Source organism: Gopherus evgoodei, chromosome 2 (genome assembly GCF_007399415.2).
Source record: "Gopherus evgoodei ecotype Sinaloan lineage chromosome 2, rGopEvg1_v1.p, whole genome shotgun sequence".
Classification (NCBI taxonomy): Eukaryota; Metazoa; Chordata; order Testudines; family Testudinidae; genus Gopherus; species Gopherus evgoodei.
In genome coordinates, this window is record NC_044323.1 from 32268743 (window position 1) to 32289176 (window position 20434).

At 47.8% G+C, this 20434-nt stretch overlaps 1 protein-coding gene across 1 annotated transcript in view; it reads left to right on the top strand.

Annotated features, from left to right (window-relative positions):
- Positions 1–20434, top strand: part of ARMC4 (armadillo repeat containing 4) — a 160183-nt gene that overhangs the window by 10008 nt on the left and 129741 nt on the right. The window contains 1 exon segment of the mRNA XM_030550281.1: positions 10891–11007. Coding sequence (XP_030406141.1) covers positions 10891–11007 — 117 coding nt within the window.

The following is a 20434-nucleotide window of genomic DNA, read 5'->3' on the forward strand; positions in this document are numbered from 1 at the left end:
GACTTAGAACAACGGTTCCTCAGCTCTCATCCCCTAATGCCACTACTCTACTTGCGCTACACTGATGACATCTTCATCATCTGGACCCATGAAAAAGAAGCCCTTGAGGAATTTCACCATGATTTCAATAATTTCCATCCCACCATCAACCTCAGCCTGGACCAGTCCACACAAGAGATCCACTTCCTGGACACTACAGTGCTAATAAGTGCTGGTCACAAACACCACCCTATACCAGAAACCTACTGACCGCTATACTTACCTACATGCCACCAGCTTTCATCCAGACCACATCACACAATCCATTGTCTACAATCAAGCTCTAAAAATATGATTTGCTCTAATCCCTCAGACAAACACCTACAAGATCTTTTATTTATAATAGGAGATATACCTGTCTCTTAGAGCTGGAAGGGACCTTGAAAGAGTCATTGAGTCCAGCCCCCTGCCTTCTCTAGCAGGACCAATTTTTGACCAGATCCCTAAGTGGCCCCCTCAAGGATTGAACTCACAACCCTGGGTTTAGCAGGCCAGTGCTCAAACCACTGAGCTATTGCTCCCCTATCAAGTGTTCTTAAAACTACAATACCCACCTACTGAAGTGAAGAAACAGCTTGACAGAGATATTCCTATCTCATAGAATTGGAAGGTCATTGACTCCAGTCCCCTATCTTCACTAGTAGGACCAAGTACTGTCCATGACAGATTCCCCTCCCTGAGCTCTAACTGGTCTTTTGGAGGCTTGAACTCACAACCCAGGGTTTAGGGAGTCAATGCTCAAACCACTGAGCTATTCCTCTTCCCCAAGACCCAGAAGAGTACTCAGAAATCACCTACTACGGAACAGGCCCAACAAAGACAGTAAGAACGCCATTAGCCATCACCTTCAGCCCCCAACTAAAACCTCTCCAGCACATCATCAAGGATCTACAACCTATCCTGAAGGACGATCCCTCATTCTCACAGATCTTGGGAGACAGGCCAGTCCTTGCTTACAGACAGCCTCCCAACCTGAAGCAAATACTCACTAGCAACCACACACCACAAACACTAACCCAGGAACCTATCCTTGCAACAAAGTCCATTGCCAGGTCTGTCCACATATCTATTCAAGAGACATCTAATCACATCAGCCACACCATCAGGGGCTCGTTCACCTGCACGTCTACCAATGTGATATATGCCATCATGTGCCAGCAATGCCCCTCTGCCATGTACATTGGCCAAACTGGACAGTCTCTACACAAAGGAATAAATGGACACAAGTCAGATGTCAAGAATTATAACATTTAAAAACCAGTTGGAGAACACATCAACTCCCTGGACAGTCAATTACAGATCTAAAAGTGGCAGTTCTTCAACAAAAAAAACTTCAAAAACAGACTTCAACAAGACACTGCAGCACTTGAATTAATTTGCAAGCTGGACACCATTAAATTAGGCTTGAATAAAGAGTGGGAGTGGATGGACCATTACACAAACTAAAAACTATTTCTCCATGCTAATTTTCCCCTACTGTTACTCACACCTTCTTGTCAACTGTTTGAAATCGGCCGTTCTGATTATCACTACAAATTTTTTTTTCTCGTGCTGATAATAGTCCACCTTAATTGATTAGTCTCATGACAGCTGCTATGGAAACCCCCATTTTTTCATGTTCTCTGTATGTATATATATAATCTTCCTACTGTATTTTCCACTGCATGCATCTGATGAAGTTGGTTTTAGCCCACAAAAGCTTATGCCCAAATAAATTTGTTAGTCTCTAAGGTACCACAAGTACTCCTTGTTCTTATCCCTAATTAAGTTCTTCCAATGGTTAATTATCCTTACTGTCAAAAATGTGCACTTTATTTGTAGTCTGGTTTTGTCTAGTTTTAGCTTCCAGCCATTATCCCTTAGTTGTGAGTTTAGTCCTTGAGGGGGCCACTTAGGGATCTGGGGTAAAAATCAGTACTTGGTCCTGCTACTGAAGGCAGGGGGCTGGACTCAATGACCTTTCAGAGTCCCTTCCAGCTCTATGAGATAGGTTTATCTCCATAAATGTTGTTATACTTATGTCTGCTAAATTAAAGAGCACTCTGTCAGAAATCTTCTCCCCATGTAGGAAGTTATAGAACATTGTTAAGTCACCTCTTAATCTTCTCTGTGATCAACTGTAAACAGATTGAGCTTCTGTAGTCTCTCACTGTAAGGCAGGCTTTCCAGATCTCAAATCAGTGTTGTAGCTCTTTTCTATATCCTTTCCAATTTGTCACCATCCGTTTTAAAGTATGAACACCAGTACTGGACACAATAGTCCATGTAAGGAGGTGCCCTGGCTCCCCGCCGCGCCTGAGAGGGACGAGCCAGAGCAGGTGCCTCAGTGGGCGGAGCCACCGCTGCCTGTCCCCGCCCCCCGAAAGTCAAGGGGCGGGACAGGAAGTATAAAAGCCCGGCCCAAGCACTCAGTTGGCGGCCGGCTGCCAGAGAGGACAGACGCTGGTGCCTGAGGTCCCACTGGGCCCAGCCTACTCTGTGCTCACTACCCGGAGGAGTGCTGGCCTGACCTGCCTCACGCTCAGTATCGGAGGAGCGCTGGCCTGACCTGCCCCGCACTCACTACCCGGAGGAACGCTCATAGACTCATAGACTCTAGGACTGGAAGGGACCTCGAGAGGTCATCGAGTCCAGTCCCCTGCCCACATGGCAGGACCAAATACTGTCTAGACCATCCCTAATAGACATTTATCTAACCTACTCTTAAATATCTCCAGAGATGGAGATTCCACAACTTCCCTAGGCAATCTATTCCAGTGTTTAACTACCCTGACAGTTAGGAACTTTTTCCTAATGTCCAACCTAAATCTCCCTTGCTGCAGTTTAAGCCCATTGCTTCTTGTTCTATCATTGGAGGCTAAGGTGAACAAGTTTTCTCCCTCCTCCTGATGACACCCTTTTAGATACCTGAAAACTGCTATCAGGTCCCCTCTCAGTCTTCTCTTTTCCAAACTAAACAAACCCAATTCCTTCAGCCTTCCTTCATAGGTCATGTTCTCAAGACCTTTAATCATTCTCGTTGCTCTTCTCTGGACCCTCTCCAGTTTCTCCACATCTTTCCTGAAATGCGGTGCCCAGAACTGGACACAATACTCCAGTTGAGGCCTAACCAGCGCAGAGTAAAGCGGAAGAATGACTTCTCGTGTCTTGTTTACAACACACCTGTTAATGCATCCCAGAATCACGTTTGTTTTTTTTGCAACAGTATCACACTGTTGATTCATATTAAGCTTGTGGTCTACTATGACCCCTAGATCTCTTTCTGCCATACTCCTTCCTAGACAGTCTCTTCCCATTCTGTATGTGTGAAACTGATTGTTCCTTCCTAAGTGGAGCACTTTGCATTGATCTTTATTGAACTTCATCCTGTTTACCTCAGACCATTTCTCCAATTTGTCCAGATCATTTTGAATTTTGACCCTGTCCTCCAAAGCAGTTGCAATCCCTCCCAGTTTGGTATCGTCCGCAAACTTAATAAGCATACTTTCTATGCCAACATCCAAATCATTGATGAAGATATTGAACAGAGCCGGTCCCAAAACAGACCCCTGTGGAACCCCACTTGTTATACCTTTCCAGCAGGATTGGGAGCCATTAATAACTACTCTCTGAGTACGGTTATCCAGCCAGTTATGCACCCACCTTATAGTAGCCCCATCTAAATTGTACTTTCCTAGTTTATCTATAAGAATATCATGCGAGACCGTATCAAATGCCTTACTAAAGTCTAGGTATATCACATCCACCGCTTCTCCCTTATCCATAAGGCTCGTTATCCTATCAAAGAATGCTATCAGATTAGTTTGACACGATTTGTTCTTTACAAATCCATGCTGGCTATTCCCTATCACCTTACCATCTTCCAAGTGTTTGCAGATGATTTCTTTAATTACCTGCTCCATTATCTTCCCTGGCACAGAATTAAACTAACTGGTCTGTAGTTTCCTGGGTTGTTTTTATTTCCCTTTTTATAGATGGGCACTATATTTGCCCCCTTCCAGTCTTCTGGAATCTCCCCCGTCTCTCATGATTTCCCAAAGATAATAGCTAGAGGCTCAGATACCTCCTCTATTAACTCCTTGAGTATTCTAGGATGCATTTCATCAGGCCCTGGTGACTTGCAGGCATCTAACTTTTCTAAGTGATTTTTTACTTCCTCTTTTTTTATTTTATCTTCTAAACCTACCCTCTTCCCGTAAGCATTCACTATATTGGACATTCCTTCAGACTTCTCAGTGAAGACCGAAACAAAGAAGTCATTAAGCATCTCTGCCATTTCCAAGTCTCCCGTTACTGTTTCCCGCTCCTTACTGAGCAGTGGGCCTACCCTGTCCTTGGTCTTCCTCTTGCTTCTAATGTATTCCCATAGCTAGTTTGAGCTCATTTTGTGCCTTTGCCTTTCTAATCTTGCCTCTCCATTCCTGTGTTATTTGCCTATATTCATCCTTTGTAATCTGACCTAGTTTCCATTTTTTATATGACGCCTTTTTGTTTTGTAGGTCACGCAAGATCTTGTGGTTAAGCCAAGGTGGTCTTTTGTCACATTTTCTATCTTTCCTACCCATCGGAATAGCTTGCTTTTGGGCCCTTAATAGCGTCCCTTTGAAAAACTGCCAACTCTCCTCAGTTGTTTTTCCCCTCAGTCTTGATTCCCATGGGACCTTACCTATCAGCTCTCTGAGCTTACCAAAATCCGCCTTCCTGAAATCCATTGTCTCTATTTTGCTGTACTCCCTTCTACCCTTCCTTAGAATTGCAAACTATGATTTCATGATCACTTTCACCCAAGCTTCCTTCTACTTTCAAATTCTCAACAAGTTCCTCCCTATTGGTTAAAATCAAGTCTAGAACAGCTTCCCCCCCTAGTAGCTTTTTCAACTTTCTGAAATAAAAAGTTGTCTGCAATGCAGTCCAGGAACTTATTGGATAGTTTGTGCCCCGCGGTGTTATTTTCCCAACATATATCTGGATAGTTGAAGTCCCCCATCACCACCAAATCTTGGGCTTTGGATGATTTTGTTAGTTGTTTGAAAAAAGCCTCATCCACCTCTTCCACCTGATTAGGTGGCCTGTAGTAGACTCCCAGCACGACATCACCCGTGTTTTTTACCCCTTTTAGCCTAACCCAAAGACTCTCAACACTTCCATCTCCTATGTCCATCTCCACCTCAGTCCAAGTGTGTACATTTTTAATATATAAGGCAACACCTCCTCCCTTTTTCCCCTGTCTATCCTTCCTGAGCAAACTATACCCATCCACACCAACATTCCAGTCGTGTGTATTATCCCACCAAGTTTCAGTAATGCCAACAATGTCATAGTTGTATTTATTTATTAGCACTTCCAGTTCTTCCTGCTTATTACCCATACTTCTTGCATTTGTATATAGGCATCTAAGATACTGGTTTGATCTTGCCTCCCAGCTTTGCCCTGACCCTCCTTTCTCTCTGCCATTATAGCCCGTGCTCCCTCCTGTTTCCAACCCATCTCCCAGGTCTTGTTCCCCACTTACCTGTGGGGTTTGCTCACCTGTCCCCGTCGAACCTAGTTTAAAGCCCTGCTTACGCTGGCCGGACTTGCCTCATACCCGGTACCCGGAGGAGCATCGGCCTGACCTGCCTTGTGCCCGGTACCCTGAGGAGCGGCCTGAGCTTCCCTACGACCGGTATCCTGAGGAGCGGCCTGAGCGATGCCCACTCGGGCTGCAGCCCCACCTGCGAGGCTGGCCCAAGCCCCAACTCCCGCTCCCCGGAAGATGCCCTGGAACCCTTCTAGGGACTCCCCCAGGATTCGGCCCCGATTGGGACGAACCGACCTGGGGCCTTGTTTCTCTTGCGGTAAGTCAGGACATCTCCAGAGAGACTGCCCCCAAATGGAGCGCACCTTTGGCCAAGTCTGCTCCGAGGAGGCTCGGGCCCATCGCCGACAGCCCGCCAAGATTACAGCGCCCATGGTGGTTGAGGGGTACTCGACCATGGCCCTCCTCGACTCCGGCTGCGGACAGACATTAATCCGCGACCACTTAGGTCCCCAGGCGGATGCACACCTGGGGGAAATTCACCTGCAGTACATCCACGGCGACATACGGCCTTACCCCAGTGCCTGGGCCCAACTAACAATAGACGGGGTGACTCGACGGCGGGTAGTAGGTCTCACACCCAGGCTGGCATATCCAGTGATCCTGGGCCGGGACTGGCCTGAGTTTCTGGCCGTCCTGCGCCAACATACCGGAGGCGGCATGGGTCCTGTACCGGCCTTGGAAGGAGAGACCCCAGAAGGGAAGAAAGATGAGCGGGGGGCCCCAGAAATGGAGGAGGATGAGCAGGACCTGCCCCCCGAGCACCCCATCGAGATAAAGGATGGGGACGATGCTTCCCTGGGGGAGGCAGGGGATCCCTCGGCCCCCGCGGACTTCTTCCGGGACCAAAGAGCTGACCCCACCCTAGCGGGGCATATGAGCAGCTCGCTGCCATGGATGGGACTATCCTCGATCTGGGTCGAGCAGCCCGGTGGCCGCACTTTGAATTGCGACAGGACCGCTTGTATCGGGTCGAGAGGGACCCGCACATCACGGAGCCCCGAACTCAACTCCTCGTGCCCCGATGTCATCGATGGGCAGTCATGAAACTGGCCCATGATGTCCCAGCTGCCAGACATCTGGGTACCGAAAAGACCCTAGCCCGAATATTGGGACGCTTTTATTGGCTGGGGATACACTGCGAGGTGAAGGACTATTGTACCTCGTGCCCGGATTGCCACTTGACCGCTCCGGCAAGGACACCCAAGGCACCGCTGGTCCCGATGCCACTAATCGAGACCCCTTTCGAGCATGTGGCCATGGATCTGGTGGGGCCCCTCCCTAAGAGAGTTGCAGGGTTCCAGTACATCATAGTGATGCTGGACTATGCCACCCGGTTCCCTGAAGCGATCCCGCTCCGTAACATCACCGCCCGCACCATCGCAGGCGAACTGGTCAAGGTCTTCGCCCATGTTGGCTTGCCCCGGGAGATCCTCATGGATCAGGGGACCAACTTCACCTTGCGGCTGTTGGAGCAGGTGTGCAGGGTCCTAGGGATCAAGCAACTGCGGACATCGGTGTATCATCCCCAAACCGACGGGTTGGTAGAGAGGTTCAATCGAACCCTGAAGGACATGTTATGAAAATTTCCCCTGGAGGACCTCCGCCGGTGGGACCAGCTACTCCCGCCCTTGCTCTTGGCGGTGCAAGAGGTCCCCCAGTCCTCAACCAAGTTCTCGCCTTTCGAACTATTGTATGGCCACCGACCCCGGGGCCTCTTGGACCTGATGAGGGAAACATGGGAGCAAACCCCATCACCTGCCCAGGGTCTCCTACAATATGTGATCCAGCTCCAGGAGCATCTCAAACAGGCTGGGACCCTGGCGCAAGCAAACTTGAAAGCTGCCCAAGAAATGCAGGCCCAGACGTACAACCGGGATGCGCGCACCCGTGACTTCCAACCTGGAGACCGGATCTTACTCCTCCTCCCGTCCAGTGAGTCCAAGATCCTGGCTCGATGGCAGGGCCCTTATGAGGTGGTTCAAAAGGTGGGCCCCATTACTTATGAAATTCGTCAGCCTGACCGGCGGAAAGAACTCCAACGGTACCATGTCAACCTCCTCAAGCCTTGGCGGGAACGAGAAGGGTTGTTGATCAATCTCTATCCACCGGAACCCAAGCTAGGGCCCCAGGTACACCCCAATGAAGACCCTGAGGGACCCCAGCTTGGGGAAACGCTGATGGAGGAACAGCTCGAGCAAACCCGCTGCCTCCTTCAAGCGTTCCCCCGTACCTTTACATCCCAGCCGGGACACACCTCCATGGTCTATCATCGGATTCAGACTGAGCCGGGGGTGGTGATCCGGGCCGCGACCAGACCCCTACCGTATCGCCAAAGGTGGATCATTGACGACGAGGTGCGGGCGATGCTAGACCTAGGAGTAATCGAACCTTCGCAAAGTGAGTGGCGTAGTCCAGTTGTCCTGGTGCCAAAGCCCGATGGCTCCCAGCGATTCTGTATTGACTTTAGGCGCATTAACGCCGTCTCTAAGTTTGACGCCTACCCCATGCCCCGAATAGATGAGCTGCTGGCCCGGTTGGGAGAGGCCCGCTATATCACTACCCTGGACTTAAGCAAGGGATACTGGCAGATCCCCCTGGAACCGGCCTCCAAGGAGAAGACCGCATTCGCCACTCCGACCGGCCTGTATCACTTCACGCGGATGCCCTTCGGCCTTCATGGGGCACCCACCACGTTCCAGCGCTCGATGGACCGCCTCCTCCAACCACATCACGACTACACCACAGCCTATCTAGATGACGTAGTGGTCTACGGTCGGCAGTGGGAAACCCACCTAGAAAAGGTCGCCGCCATCCTAAGGTCCTTGCGGGCGGCCGGGTTAACGGCCAACCCTAAGAAGTGCTGCATCGGCTGGCGTGAGACCACCTACTTGGGGTATACCGTCGGAAATGGGCAAGTGAAACCTCTTGTGAAGAAGGTTCAGGCCATCGCAGCCTGTCCTCCGCCGACCACAAAGCGCCAAGTCTGCCAGTTCTTGGGGCTGGAGGGATATTATCGATGGTTCATTCCCCAATTTGCGGTGGTGGCCGCCCCCTTGACCGGGCTCCTCACTAAGGACAGCCCGCGACAAGTATGCTGGACCTCCGAGTGTGACGAGGCTTTCCAGTCGCTTAAGGCAAGCCTCTGTAGCAAGCCGGTCTTGTTTAGCCCTGACTTCCATCGACCCTTCGTCCTGTAGACAGATGCGTCGGAAGTGGGGCTCGGGGCTGTCCTCTCACAGGAGGTGGATGGGGAGGAACATCCGGTCCTCTACATTAGCTGGAAACTGTTCCCCAGAGAGCAAAACTACACAGTGGTCAAAAAGGAAGCCCTCGCGGCGAAATGGGCCTGCGATGCCCTGCATTACTACCTCCTTGGGGCCCCGTTCACCTTGGTCACTGACCACTCTGCCCTCCAATGATTGTGCCGTATGAAGGACCACAGCATGCGACTTCAACGGTGGTACTTGGCTATGCAGCCCTACGCCTTCACTGTCTGCCACAGGGCTGGAAAGGACCACGCCAATGCTGACTTCCTTTCCTGCTTGGGAGGTATGGACGAGCCTGGCCCCGTTGCCCGTGAGCCAGCCTTGAGGGTGTGTGTGTGTAAGGAGGCGCCCTGGCTCCCCGCTGCGCCTGAGAGGGACGAGCCAGAGCAGGTGCCTCAGTAGGCAGAGCCACCACCGCCTGTCCCCGCCCCCCGGAAGTCAAGGGGCGGGACAGGAAGTATAAAAGCCCAGCCCAAGCACTCAGTTGGTGGCTGGAGAGGACAGACACTGGTGTCCGAGCTCCCACCGGGCCCAGCCTACCCTGTGGTCACTACCCGGAGGAGTGCTGGCCTGACCTGCCTCGCACTCGGTATCCGGAGGAGTGCTGGCCTGACCTGCCCCGCGCTCACTACCCGGAGGAACTATGGCCAGACTTGCCTCATACCTGGTACCCGGAGGAATGTCGGCCTGACTTGCCTTGTGCCCGATATCCCGAGAAGCGGCCTGAGCTTCCCTACGACCGGTATCCTGAGGAGCGGCCTGAGCTTCCCTACGACCAGTATCCCAAGGAGCTGCCTGAGCCTCCCTACGACCGGTACCCGGAGAAGCCCATGGTCTGGGACCCCACAGACAACGCTGGCGAGAAACAGGTACCCAGAGAGGGGGAGGTTGGAAGTAGCCCGGGGGTAGCCGACCCTGGTTTGGCTCCTGAAGAGCCTGAACCCATGTCAGTGTGTTGCGGCCAGGATCCCCACTGACAGCAGTGTGCCTTTGCCACTGCTAGGGCCCTGGGCTGGAACGCAGTGGAGTGGGAGGGCCTGCATTCCCCCTGCCACCCCCCGCCCCCCAAGGGTGGCAGACTCCCCCTCTCCCTGGCCTGAGGAGGCCTTCTGTGTAGACCTCTGGGTTACTGTGTGTGCTCAGCCTGCTGAAGGCCTGAGCCTGAACTGCTACTGCCCCACCCTGCCCAAGGGCCTGGGCTGATATACTGTGTTTTCTCAGCCTGCTGAACTCCTGAGCCTGAATTGCTACTGCCCCGCCCTGCCCAAGGGCCTGGGCTGATACTGTGTTTGCTCAGCCCCTGCCTGAGAGTCTGAGCCTGAACTGCTACTGCCCCACCCTGCCCAAGGGCCTGGGCTGATACTGTGTTTGCTCAGCCCCTGCCTGAGAGTCTGAGCCTGAACTGCTAACTGCCCCGCCGTGCCCCAGGGCTTGGGGCTTATGTACTTGGTGCTTACCTGACCCCAGCTGGAGGGCCGGGACTCTGCCTTGTTTGCAGACCCTTTATTCCCTCAACGCTTGCTGAGGGGTTAGGCCTACTGGACTGCTGTGTGTGTAAGGAGGCGCCCTGGCTCCCCGCCATGCCTGAGAGAGATGAGCTTATAGTCCACTAATGGTCTTGCTAATGCTATATACAGTGGTATATCCCCTCCATATTTCTACTTGCTATTCCTCTGATTATGTATCCTAGCTTTCTTAGCCACTGCATCATACTAGAGGCTCATGTTCATTTGGTTTTCTCACATGGTCCCTAAGCCCTTTTCCATGGGACTACTCACAAAGCAACACACGCAGTAGTAACTACTTGCAGGACTGGGTCTAAGATGCTGATCATGCAATGAGTTCCATGTGAGTGGACCCTGGGGGCTCTATGCTGGCACAGTGGTCAGTTGTGTGAGGATCATTGCAAGTTTGGGAGCTATATTCCTTAACAGTATTTACCTTACAGAGAGAAATCTATTATGAAAGAAATAACAATAATTTAAAATTGTGTTCTTTTTTAAGGGTAGAGGAAAGGAGAAAGATGATATTGACTATGAGAGAAAAAGTGACATATGTAAAGATCTTATAACATTATTAAGGGAAAGATCACCAAAATTTGTAGAGAATATGGCTAAACAGGTATGTATATTCTGATGTTATTTTACATATTGTATTGTGATATAGTGTGCTCCCATATCAGTAGTAGTGCTTAGCAGTCAGCTCATCCCAGTTATGTGGCATGTCCCTTTAAGATTTTGGGAGGCTTTGATGTATGCAAAAGATCTAGGAAATAAGATAGTGGAGTAAAGGAAGCAATCCCCAGAATATGTAATGATTGGGAGAAAGTCAGTTACTGTTTGTTTAAGGTGCTGGGATCAAAAGTTTTGCCGAGTGGGTGGGGCAAGTCTCTCTTGTCTTTCAACCAATTGGGAATGAGCTGGAAGTAGAGGGCTGTGTATATTCAGAGAGTCACCAGCATGAGAAGGTTGTCAGCTGAATCCTCTGAATCTGGGGACTCTTGTAGAAAGGGACCAGCTGAATGAGAAGCTGGTTGAAAGCCACAGCTGGCCTTAGGTAATGAGTGCAGGTCAAAAAGGGGAGCCATGGGCCTTCTGTGCCAAGGAGGGAGCAGTTTGACTAAAACCCTCTATCTCCAAGAAACAGGGCTATTAAGACTCCTGACCCTAAAGTGGAGCTCTTTGGGGGAAGCTGTATGAACTAAATAAATTGAATCCTAGGAGAAGGGGAATATTGTTTAAAGACTCTGGAGGCAAGTAATTTATTTCTGAATACTAGTAGAGCAAGCTGAGGGAAGTGTGCATGCACGGCCCTGCTTGGCCAACAGGGGGCATGTCCTTTGTGTCACTGTTACAAATAACTGCATTTGTAAAAATTACATGGGTTCTGACCAACCATATTTCATGTTTTCTGTTGTAGTTACAATGTATATCCATGATTAGATGTAGAATTTCCAAGAACTTGCAATGCCTTAATCTCTTTTGTATTAAATATATTATTTTGTACTAAACATATTCATATCCTATAACATCAAATTATGACAATAGGAGACTATTTTTATCCTCACTCGTCCATGAGTGAGCTAGTAAGTAAAAATATCTTTGTGATTACTATATTTATACTACATTCTTTTTCAGTCACACCTTTCTATTTCTAACTACTTAAAATATTTTTAAAAGTTGAAATGTCAAGTTTTTAATTTGTTTGTTTTTCTTCCAAATATATGTTTCTTTTGATAAAACGTATCTAGAGAATTCTGTCAAGTGTCATTATCGAACAGTAATTGCTACAATTTTATGGATTAAGCTACCAGTTTTATCAGTCATCTGCAACTATAAGCCTCCTCTCAGAATAACTGTGGTATGATACAGTGTTATTATATACAATGTATAGTTTTTATTACTATAAGTGCAAGATCCAGCCCAAAGAGAAAATTAATAATGAAAATGCTTAAATGAATAAAAAGTCACTCAGATGTATATAATAGATTTCTAGGGACAAAGGAAACCACAAAATGAGAAAAATTGGAATGGCATTTACAGTACAACTTACCAGACTGTTAGTATGTAGTATAAAAACACAGTCTTATAGTACATACCATTTACATGTAATTAATAATTGTTCATACTTTGGTATCATCAACAATTTATTTTTCTACAGTTGTTTTTCATATCACATTGGCAGCTCATAGTCATCCTGTGATCAACCAATACTCCGAGGTCCTTCTCCTCCTCTGTTGCTTCCAACTAATGCGTCCACATCTTATAACAAAAATTCTTGTTATTAATCCCTAAATGCATGACCTTGCACTTTTCACTATTAAATTTCGTCCTATTATTCCAGTTTCCAAGGTCATCCAGATCTTCCTGTATAATATCATGGTCTTTCTCTTATTGACAATACCTCCCAGTTTTGTGTCATCTGTAAACTTTATTAGCACATTCCCACTTTTTGTGCCAAGGTCAGTAATAAAAAGATTAAATAAGATTAGTCCCAAAACCGATCCCCGAGGAACTCCACTAGTAACCTCCTTCCAGCCTGGCAGTTTACCTTTCAGTATGACCGGTTGTAGCCTCCTCTTTAACCAGTTCCTTATCAACCTTTCAATTTTCATATTGATCCCCATCTTTTCCAATTTAGCTAATAATTCTCCATGTGGAACCGTATCAGATGCCTTGCTGAAATCGAGGTAAATTAGATCCACTGTGTTTCCTTTGTCTAAAAGATCTGTTACCTTCTCAAAGAAGGAGATCAGGTTGGTTTGGCATGATCTACCTTTTGTAAAACCATGTTGTATTTTGTCCCAATTACCATTGACCTCAATGTCCTTAACTACTTTCTCCTTCAAAATTTTTTCCAAGACCTTGCATGCTACAGATGTCAAACTAACAGGCCTGTAGTTACCTTTTTTCCCTTTCTTAAAAATAGGAACTATTCTTCAGTCATATGGTACAGCTCCTGAGTTTACAGATTCATTAAAAATTCTTGCTGATGGGCTTGCAATTTCATGTGCCAGTTCCTTTAGTATTCTTGGATGAAGATTATCTGGGCCCCCCAATTTAGTCCCATTAATCTGTTCGAGTTTGGCTTCTACCTCGGATGTGGTAATGTCTACCTCCATGTCCTCATTCTCATTTGTCATCCTACCATAACACCTAAGCTCCTCATTAGCTTCATTAAAGACTGAGGTAAAACATTTGTTTAGATATTGGGCCATGCCTAGTGTGACAGGCCCAGGCCAGTGTGGTACAGAAGTCTGGTAGAGGGCAAATATACTAGTCACTGGCTGAGTAGTTTTCTGTTCCCTGAGTGACTAGAGTAGGGGCTGCACTGGAGTAATCAGGAACCTGCTAGAACCAATTAAGGCAGACAGGCTAATTAGAACACCTGCAGCCAATCAAGGCAGGCTAATCAGGACACCTGGGTTTAAAAAGGAGCTCACTGCAGTCAGGGAGGGAGGAGCTAGAGGAGAGGAAGTGCGCGTGAGGAGCTGGGAGCAAGAGGCACAAGGAGCTGAGAGTGAGAGGCTGTGCTGCTGGAGGACTATGGAGTACAAGTGTTATCAGACACCAGGAGGAAGGTCCTGTGGTGAGGATAAAGAAGGTGTTTGGAGGAGGCCATGGGGAAGTAGCCCAGGGAGTTGTCACTGTCATGCAGCTGTTACAAGAGGCACTATAGACAGCTACAATCCACAGGGTCCTGGGCTGGAACCCAGAGAGGAGGGCGGGCCCGGGTTCCACCCAAACCTCCCAACTCCTGATCAGACACAGGACGAGTTGATCCAGACTGTGGGGAAGATCACTGAGGTGAGCAAATCTGCCAATAAGCGCAGGATCCACCAAGGTAGAGGAGGAACTTTGTCACACTAGATTATCGTTAACCTCCACTCTATCCTCAGTATTTAGCGGTCCCACTTCTTTCTTTCTTTTCTTCTTATTTATATGGCCATAGAACCTTTTACTATTGGTTTTAATTCCCTTTGCAAGGTCCAACTCTACGTGGGTTTTGGCTTTTCTCACTTTATCCCTACATGTTCTGACTTCAATAAGGTAGCTGATCACTTCCATCTTCCGTTCCTTGCAGGCTTTCTGCTTTTTCTTAATCACCTCTCTGAGAAGCTTGCTCATCCAGCTTCATCTACAGCTCCTGCCTATGAATTTTTTCCCCTTTCTTGGGATGCAGGCTTCTGATAGTTTCTGCAACTTTGACTTGAAGTAATTCCTGGCCTCCTCCGCCTTTAGATCCACAAGTTCTTCAGTCCAATCCACTTCCCCAACTAATTTCCTTTATTTTTTAAAGTTAGCCCTTTTGAACTAAAAAACCCTAGTCACAGATCTATTTTTTGTTTATCCTTCCATTTAGTTTGAACTGAATTAGCTCATGATCACTCAAACCAAGGTTGTCTCCTACAACCATTTCTTCTAAGAGGTTCTCACTACTCACCAAAACCAAATCTAAAATGGCATCCCCTCTTGTTGGTTCAGCAACTACTTGGTGAAGGAATCCATCAGCTATTGCTTCCAGGAAAATCTGAGCCCTATTATTATTACTAGCACTTGTCCTCCAGTCTATATCTGGGAAGTTAAAGTCTCCCATGATCACACAGTTCCCGTTAGTATTTACTTCATTAAAAAGGTCTCTAGCCATATCCAAATCAGATCCTAGTGGTCTATAGCAAACCCCAAGCACTATTCCGGGGAGGCTCTAGTAGCTTTCTTCCCCAATGTGATTTCTGCCCAGACAGACTCTGTCTTATCCATTCCATCCCTTCTTATTTCTTTACAGTCTACTTCATCATTGATATACAGTGCTACTCCACTACCTTTGCCTTTATTTCTGTCTTTCCTAAGCAGCACATACAGTTCAATACCTGTACTCCAGTCTTGACTATTATTCCTATAATATCTGTTTTCACTTCCTGCACTACTAACTCTAGTTCCTCCATTTTGTTACCTAGACTCCTCATACTGGTGTATATCAGGGATCGGCAACCTCTGGCACGCGGCTCGCCAGGGTAAGCACCTTGGCGGGCCGGGCCAGTTTGTTTACCTGCCACATTGGCAGGTTCAGCTGATTGCAACTCCCGCTGGCTGCGGTTCACTGTCCAAGACCAATGGGGGATGCAGAAAGTGGCGCAGGCCGAGGGATGTGCTGGTCACGGCTTCCCGCCTCCGCCATTGGCCTGGAGTGGTGAACTGCAGCCCGTGGGAGCCATGATCAGCCGAACCTGCCGACGCGGCAAGTAAACAAAGTGGCCCGGCCTGCCAGGGTGCTTACCCTAGCGAGCCGTGTGCCAGAGGTTGCCAACTCCTGCTGTACATACATCTTAATGTTTGCTGTTTGGCTTCTCTCACATTCTTTACCTGATTAGGCACAGACATTCTACTGCCAGTATCTCGTATTAGACTGGTATCTGCACTACCCTTCCTACTTATGTCCATTCTCCTACCCACGGCTGTATCCTTTCTTACTTAGTTTTCTTCACTCTCAATGTTAAAATCTGGATGGAGATTACCTGGACATCTCCCAACCATCTCCCCCAAATTCCTAGTTTAAAGTTCTCTTAATCAGTTGTGCCAGCCTCCATCCTTGAAGCCTATTTCCCTCTTTACTCAGGTGAAGTCCATCCCAAGAGAACAGTTGTCTGTCCATGAATGCTTCCCAGTGGCCATACATCCCAAAGCCTTCCTTATAGCACCACTGCCTGAGCCATCTGTTGAGCATCATAATCTTGTCACACCTTTGTTGCCCTTCTCTAGGAACGGGCATAATCCCACTGAAGATCACCTGAGCCTCGATTTCCTTACGTGTCTTCCTGAGCCTTGCATAGTCTCCCTTGATACGTTCCAGCAAGAATCTAGCCGTATCATTTGTTCCCACATGAAGGACAATCAGTGGATTCTTTCCCGCTCCCATTAGGATCCTCTTCAGCCTCAGGTCCACATCCTGTATCTTAGCACCCAGCAGACAGCACACTCTTCTGTTCTCTGGATCAGCTCTGCTTTCAGGCTTCTCTGTTCTTATCAATAAGGAGTCCCCAATCATGCAGACTTGCCTTTTCCTGGTGATGGTGCAATTCTCTGGTCTATCCCCTGTTCCCTCTGGCTGCAAGTCCTCTCGATTCCTATTCTCTCTTGCAATCCTCTGCAACCCATTCTGTATCCTCCTGGGGCTCATATTTGGTGTTATCTCCAGTGGCTCCTCCCCTCTTCCTGTCGGACTAGCTGCACTTCTCTTCTTCCTTGCCCTCTCACCTTCAGTGACCACCTGCTGTGCCCCTTCTTCATTTTCCAACTCCGCAAACCTGTTCCTGAGCTCTATTTCTCCTTCACTGGCCCGTCTTTTCCTCTGCCTGGTTCTCTTAGTCACATGCTTTCACTGTCCACTTTCCTTACCCAGCAGTCTCCCCTCAGAGTTTTTTGGTCCTGCTTCCATCTGCAAGTCTGAGCTTTTCAGCCTCCTCGTGTCTTTGCTCCATCATCTGCTCGAACCCCCTTCTAAACTCAACCAGAGTTTCCACCTGCGTCTCCAATCCTCGGATCTTTTCTTCCATCAGCTCTATCAGGCGGCACTTCATGCAGATGAAACTCTTTTCAGGTACCCCCTCCAGGATCATGTACATGCCGCAGCTTCCTCGTCCAGTCATCTTCATTGTGTCTTCCACTGCTTGGGTCACTACAACTGCTGCCTCTGTATCTGTCATAGTCTTTCCACCTAAATCCTGTTAGTCTGGGAAACACAAACCAACCCAAAACACCACCAGCCACAGCAAAACAAACCCCCCAGCGAGCATCAAAACACTGCCAGAACACCACATTCCCACTTCACTAGCCTGTCTGTTTCTCTACATGGTTCTTCTAGTCTTCTCCCCAAACTTCTCTTGCACACTGTCACTCAAACTCCCCTGTTTACAGCTCTGTGTACTGGCTCCTGTGCCGCTGCAGCTGTCTGTGCCACTGCCTGACTGGCTGGCTACCTTGATAGGACCCCTAGTCAGAGAAGCCTCACGCCCTAATCAGGGCTCAGCTTCTCTCCCAGCACACTGCTCCTACCAGCCTCTACACATACAAATACAAATAGCTACAAATACCTTCTCCTCCAAATACCTTGCCACCAGGCTACAGCAGCTCTAAGATTTAACTGTGTCTTTGGCTTCCATTCGGACTGCAACATTAGCTAGAGTAAAAAATGTCCCATTTTATCTATTACAATAGCATCCAGTAGTGCTAGTACAGTTAAACTTGTTTCATCATTCCTATTTACAGACCTCTCTACAGATTTTAAGTGGTTTATAACTCGGCAATAAAATTAATTACAAGTTGAAACTTGTCAGAAGACCTCCACCATTACTGGAATTTAGGCTTTTTAAAATATCCTTTTAGGTTTATGTAGCACCTTTCAGCCAAAAGAATCCTAAAGCATTTTGCCCAACAAATTGCAGTAGGACATAAAAAAGAATATTATTTCTGACTGAATCTATAGAAGAAGTTAGATAGGAAGACTGTTATCATTTAAATTGAAATATATCCACTATACCAAGGCTAACAGCCTTCTCCTTGTAAAATGTGCCATAGGATCTTTAGGCTACAGTGGAGTCGCATCATAGGCGCATTTAACTTATGCAATTATAACTATACGCGCTCAGCAAAACAAAGCAAAAAAGAGAAAAATAACAATTTAAATACTGTACCTATAGTGCGGACGGTTCCACCCGCCATTCCACTCAGTGAGCATTTGACTATACGCAATTTTCGCCTTACGCACTGACTTCAGAACCTAACCCCTGCATAAGATGTGACTCCCCTGTACATCTGCATTGTACGTCTATATTCCTTTTGGCAGCATGCAGAGTAGCATACCTTACACGCCCCCCTAGCGTGGGTCTAAACAGCAGTGTAGATGGTGAGGCACTGCTTAGGTGAATAGAGTAAAGAGACTCCTGAATCCTGTGAGTGTGTACCTGGGTATGTACCCTACAGAGCTCTCTACTTGCCCAAGTAGTGCCTCCCCATCTATATTGCTATTTTTAGCAGTGTAGTGTCTCACTGCCTCCCTGTTGCTGGACTCTTTTCCTGCCACAGGGAAATGCTCCAGTAGTGGAGAATAACTCTGGTAGTGGGGAAAAACTCTGGCATCTGCCTGCAGCTAGAGCCTTTTCCTGCCACAGGGAGCTAGCTGCCAGAGCCTTTCCTTGCCACAGTGAAAGACTCCAGCAGTGGGGCAATGTTCTGGCAAGGGGGAGGCAGTGTGGAAAGGATCTGGCTGCTCCCCGATACCTCTCCACTGCCAGAGTCCTGTTGACACATGTAGTTACACACCATAGAGTGGATGCAGCCTGCTTTTCTCTCTCTCTCTCTCAAGTGGTTTGCAGTGTACTTATAGCCTTAATCTCCACAAAGGTTCAGGACATTAGTTTTACATTTCATTTGAAAGATGGTTCCTCCAGCAGCACAGTGGCCCCCTCACACCACACTGGAGCACTGGTTTAAGTACTGACTGTTTGGGAAGAATGCCACTTACTGAATCACCAGTATAACTTCCTAAAGCGCTTTGATTTATCTTGCCATTTAAATTCTAGCCAGAACCTGGCATCTTGAGACAGGGAACATACTTCCTTTACATTTTGCATAGCATAAAGCACGTTTTATGGTGTTTAGTAAATAACTGTCAACTATGTTTAGCTTATTGAGATACGGCTCCATATAAGAAAACCCTGCACCATAAATATCATCCTTTTCTAGCTTTTCTCAGCAGAGATCTAGGATTTGAAGTGATATAGATACTGATTGGCACACTCCTAATAGATTCTCCATCTGATGGTTGAAATCATTTATGGAATAACACAGAGAAGCTTGCATTGCTACTGCCTTTGCTGTATCTGTTCTTTGGTTAATGGCTACAATTTTCTGTACAGTCAATCTGGCACCTTTCACAAGCACTAAAAAACTTAAAAAGCATATTGCATATGCTTGCGGAGAGTTATTAGAAGGGAAAAAATTCTGCTGCAGTGAGTAACTGTTCTTTTTTTGTAACTGTGATTTTAAGTGGTTAGAAAGAAATACATGGCATTTATCAATACAGAAACAGAATCTACAGTATGTGAGGTCTGGAACAAGTTTGCTTCGTGACATACCGTGAGAGAATTGCCTCTGAACAGTCTCCTGCTAATGTTCTCTAGGAGAAACAGGAAGAAGAGAACTTCTTTTGGCCTAAAAACTCACCCTCTTCTGTTGTTGATACTGCACATTCAGGGTATGGATCAAGGATCTGAGTCTTGATGTTTGCATGCCAAGATGAGGAATACTGTATCTTCCTCAAGGCCCTGGCCACAACTGCCATTCTTTCAAAAGCTCAACAAGACTCCTTTCAGAACTCATCAGCACTAATTTGTAATTGACTTGGAGAACACAGTCCATTATTAAGCAGTGTTCAGAAGGGTCTGGGATTCCTTTCATTGACCTTTTAATGCTGTTATAAAGAGAGTTGCATGGTACCTTGTTGACGCTGGTGGGTGTAACAGCTGCCCTTCATTTGGGATAAATGTCAGAAGCAATTAAGCTCCTTTTGGAGTAAGGTAACTGAAACAATAAGAGCCACCACCCAAAATGCAGGCCACATGCAAGGCTGATCAGGAGCTGAGCTCATAAGCATGGGAACTAAGGGGGGGGGTGCTGCAACATCCCCAACCTGCACCTGGAGTCCCAGCTTCTGGCCCCACACCCAGGGTCCCGGCTGCCAGCCTCACACCTGAGGCTCCGCTCCTGGCCCATGCCCAGGGTCCTGGCTGCCAGTCCCACACCTGCCACCAGCTGTGGCCTCAGCCTCAGCCCCCTTGCCCCTGTCTGTGTCCCCCTCTCCCAAAGCCAAGGCTCTGGGGTTGGGGGAACAGAAAGGGTTAAGGGGGGACATGAGTTTGGGGACCATTGCTTTACAGTTTCCTTAGCTGGCTTTCAGCACCTCCACTACAAAGTGTTCCAGCGCCACTGGATGAGCTGTGTGGGTAGAGAGATTTATTTGAGGCTGAATGCAAAGGCAGAGGGCTCAGTAT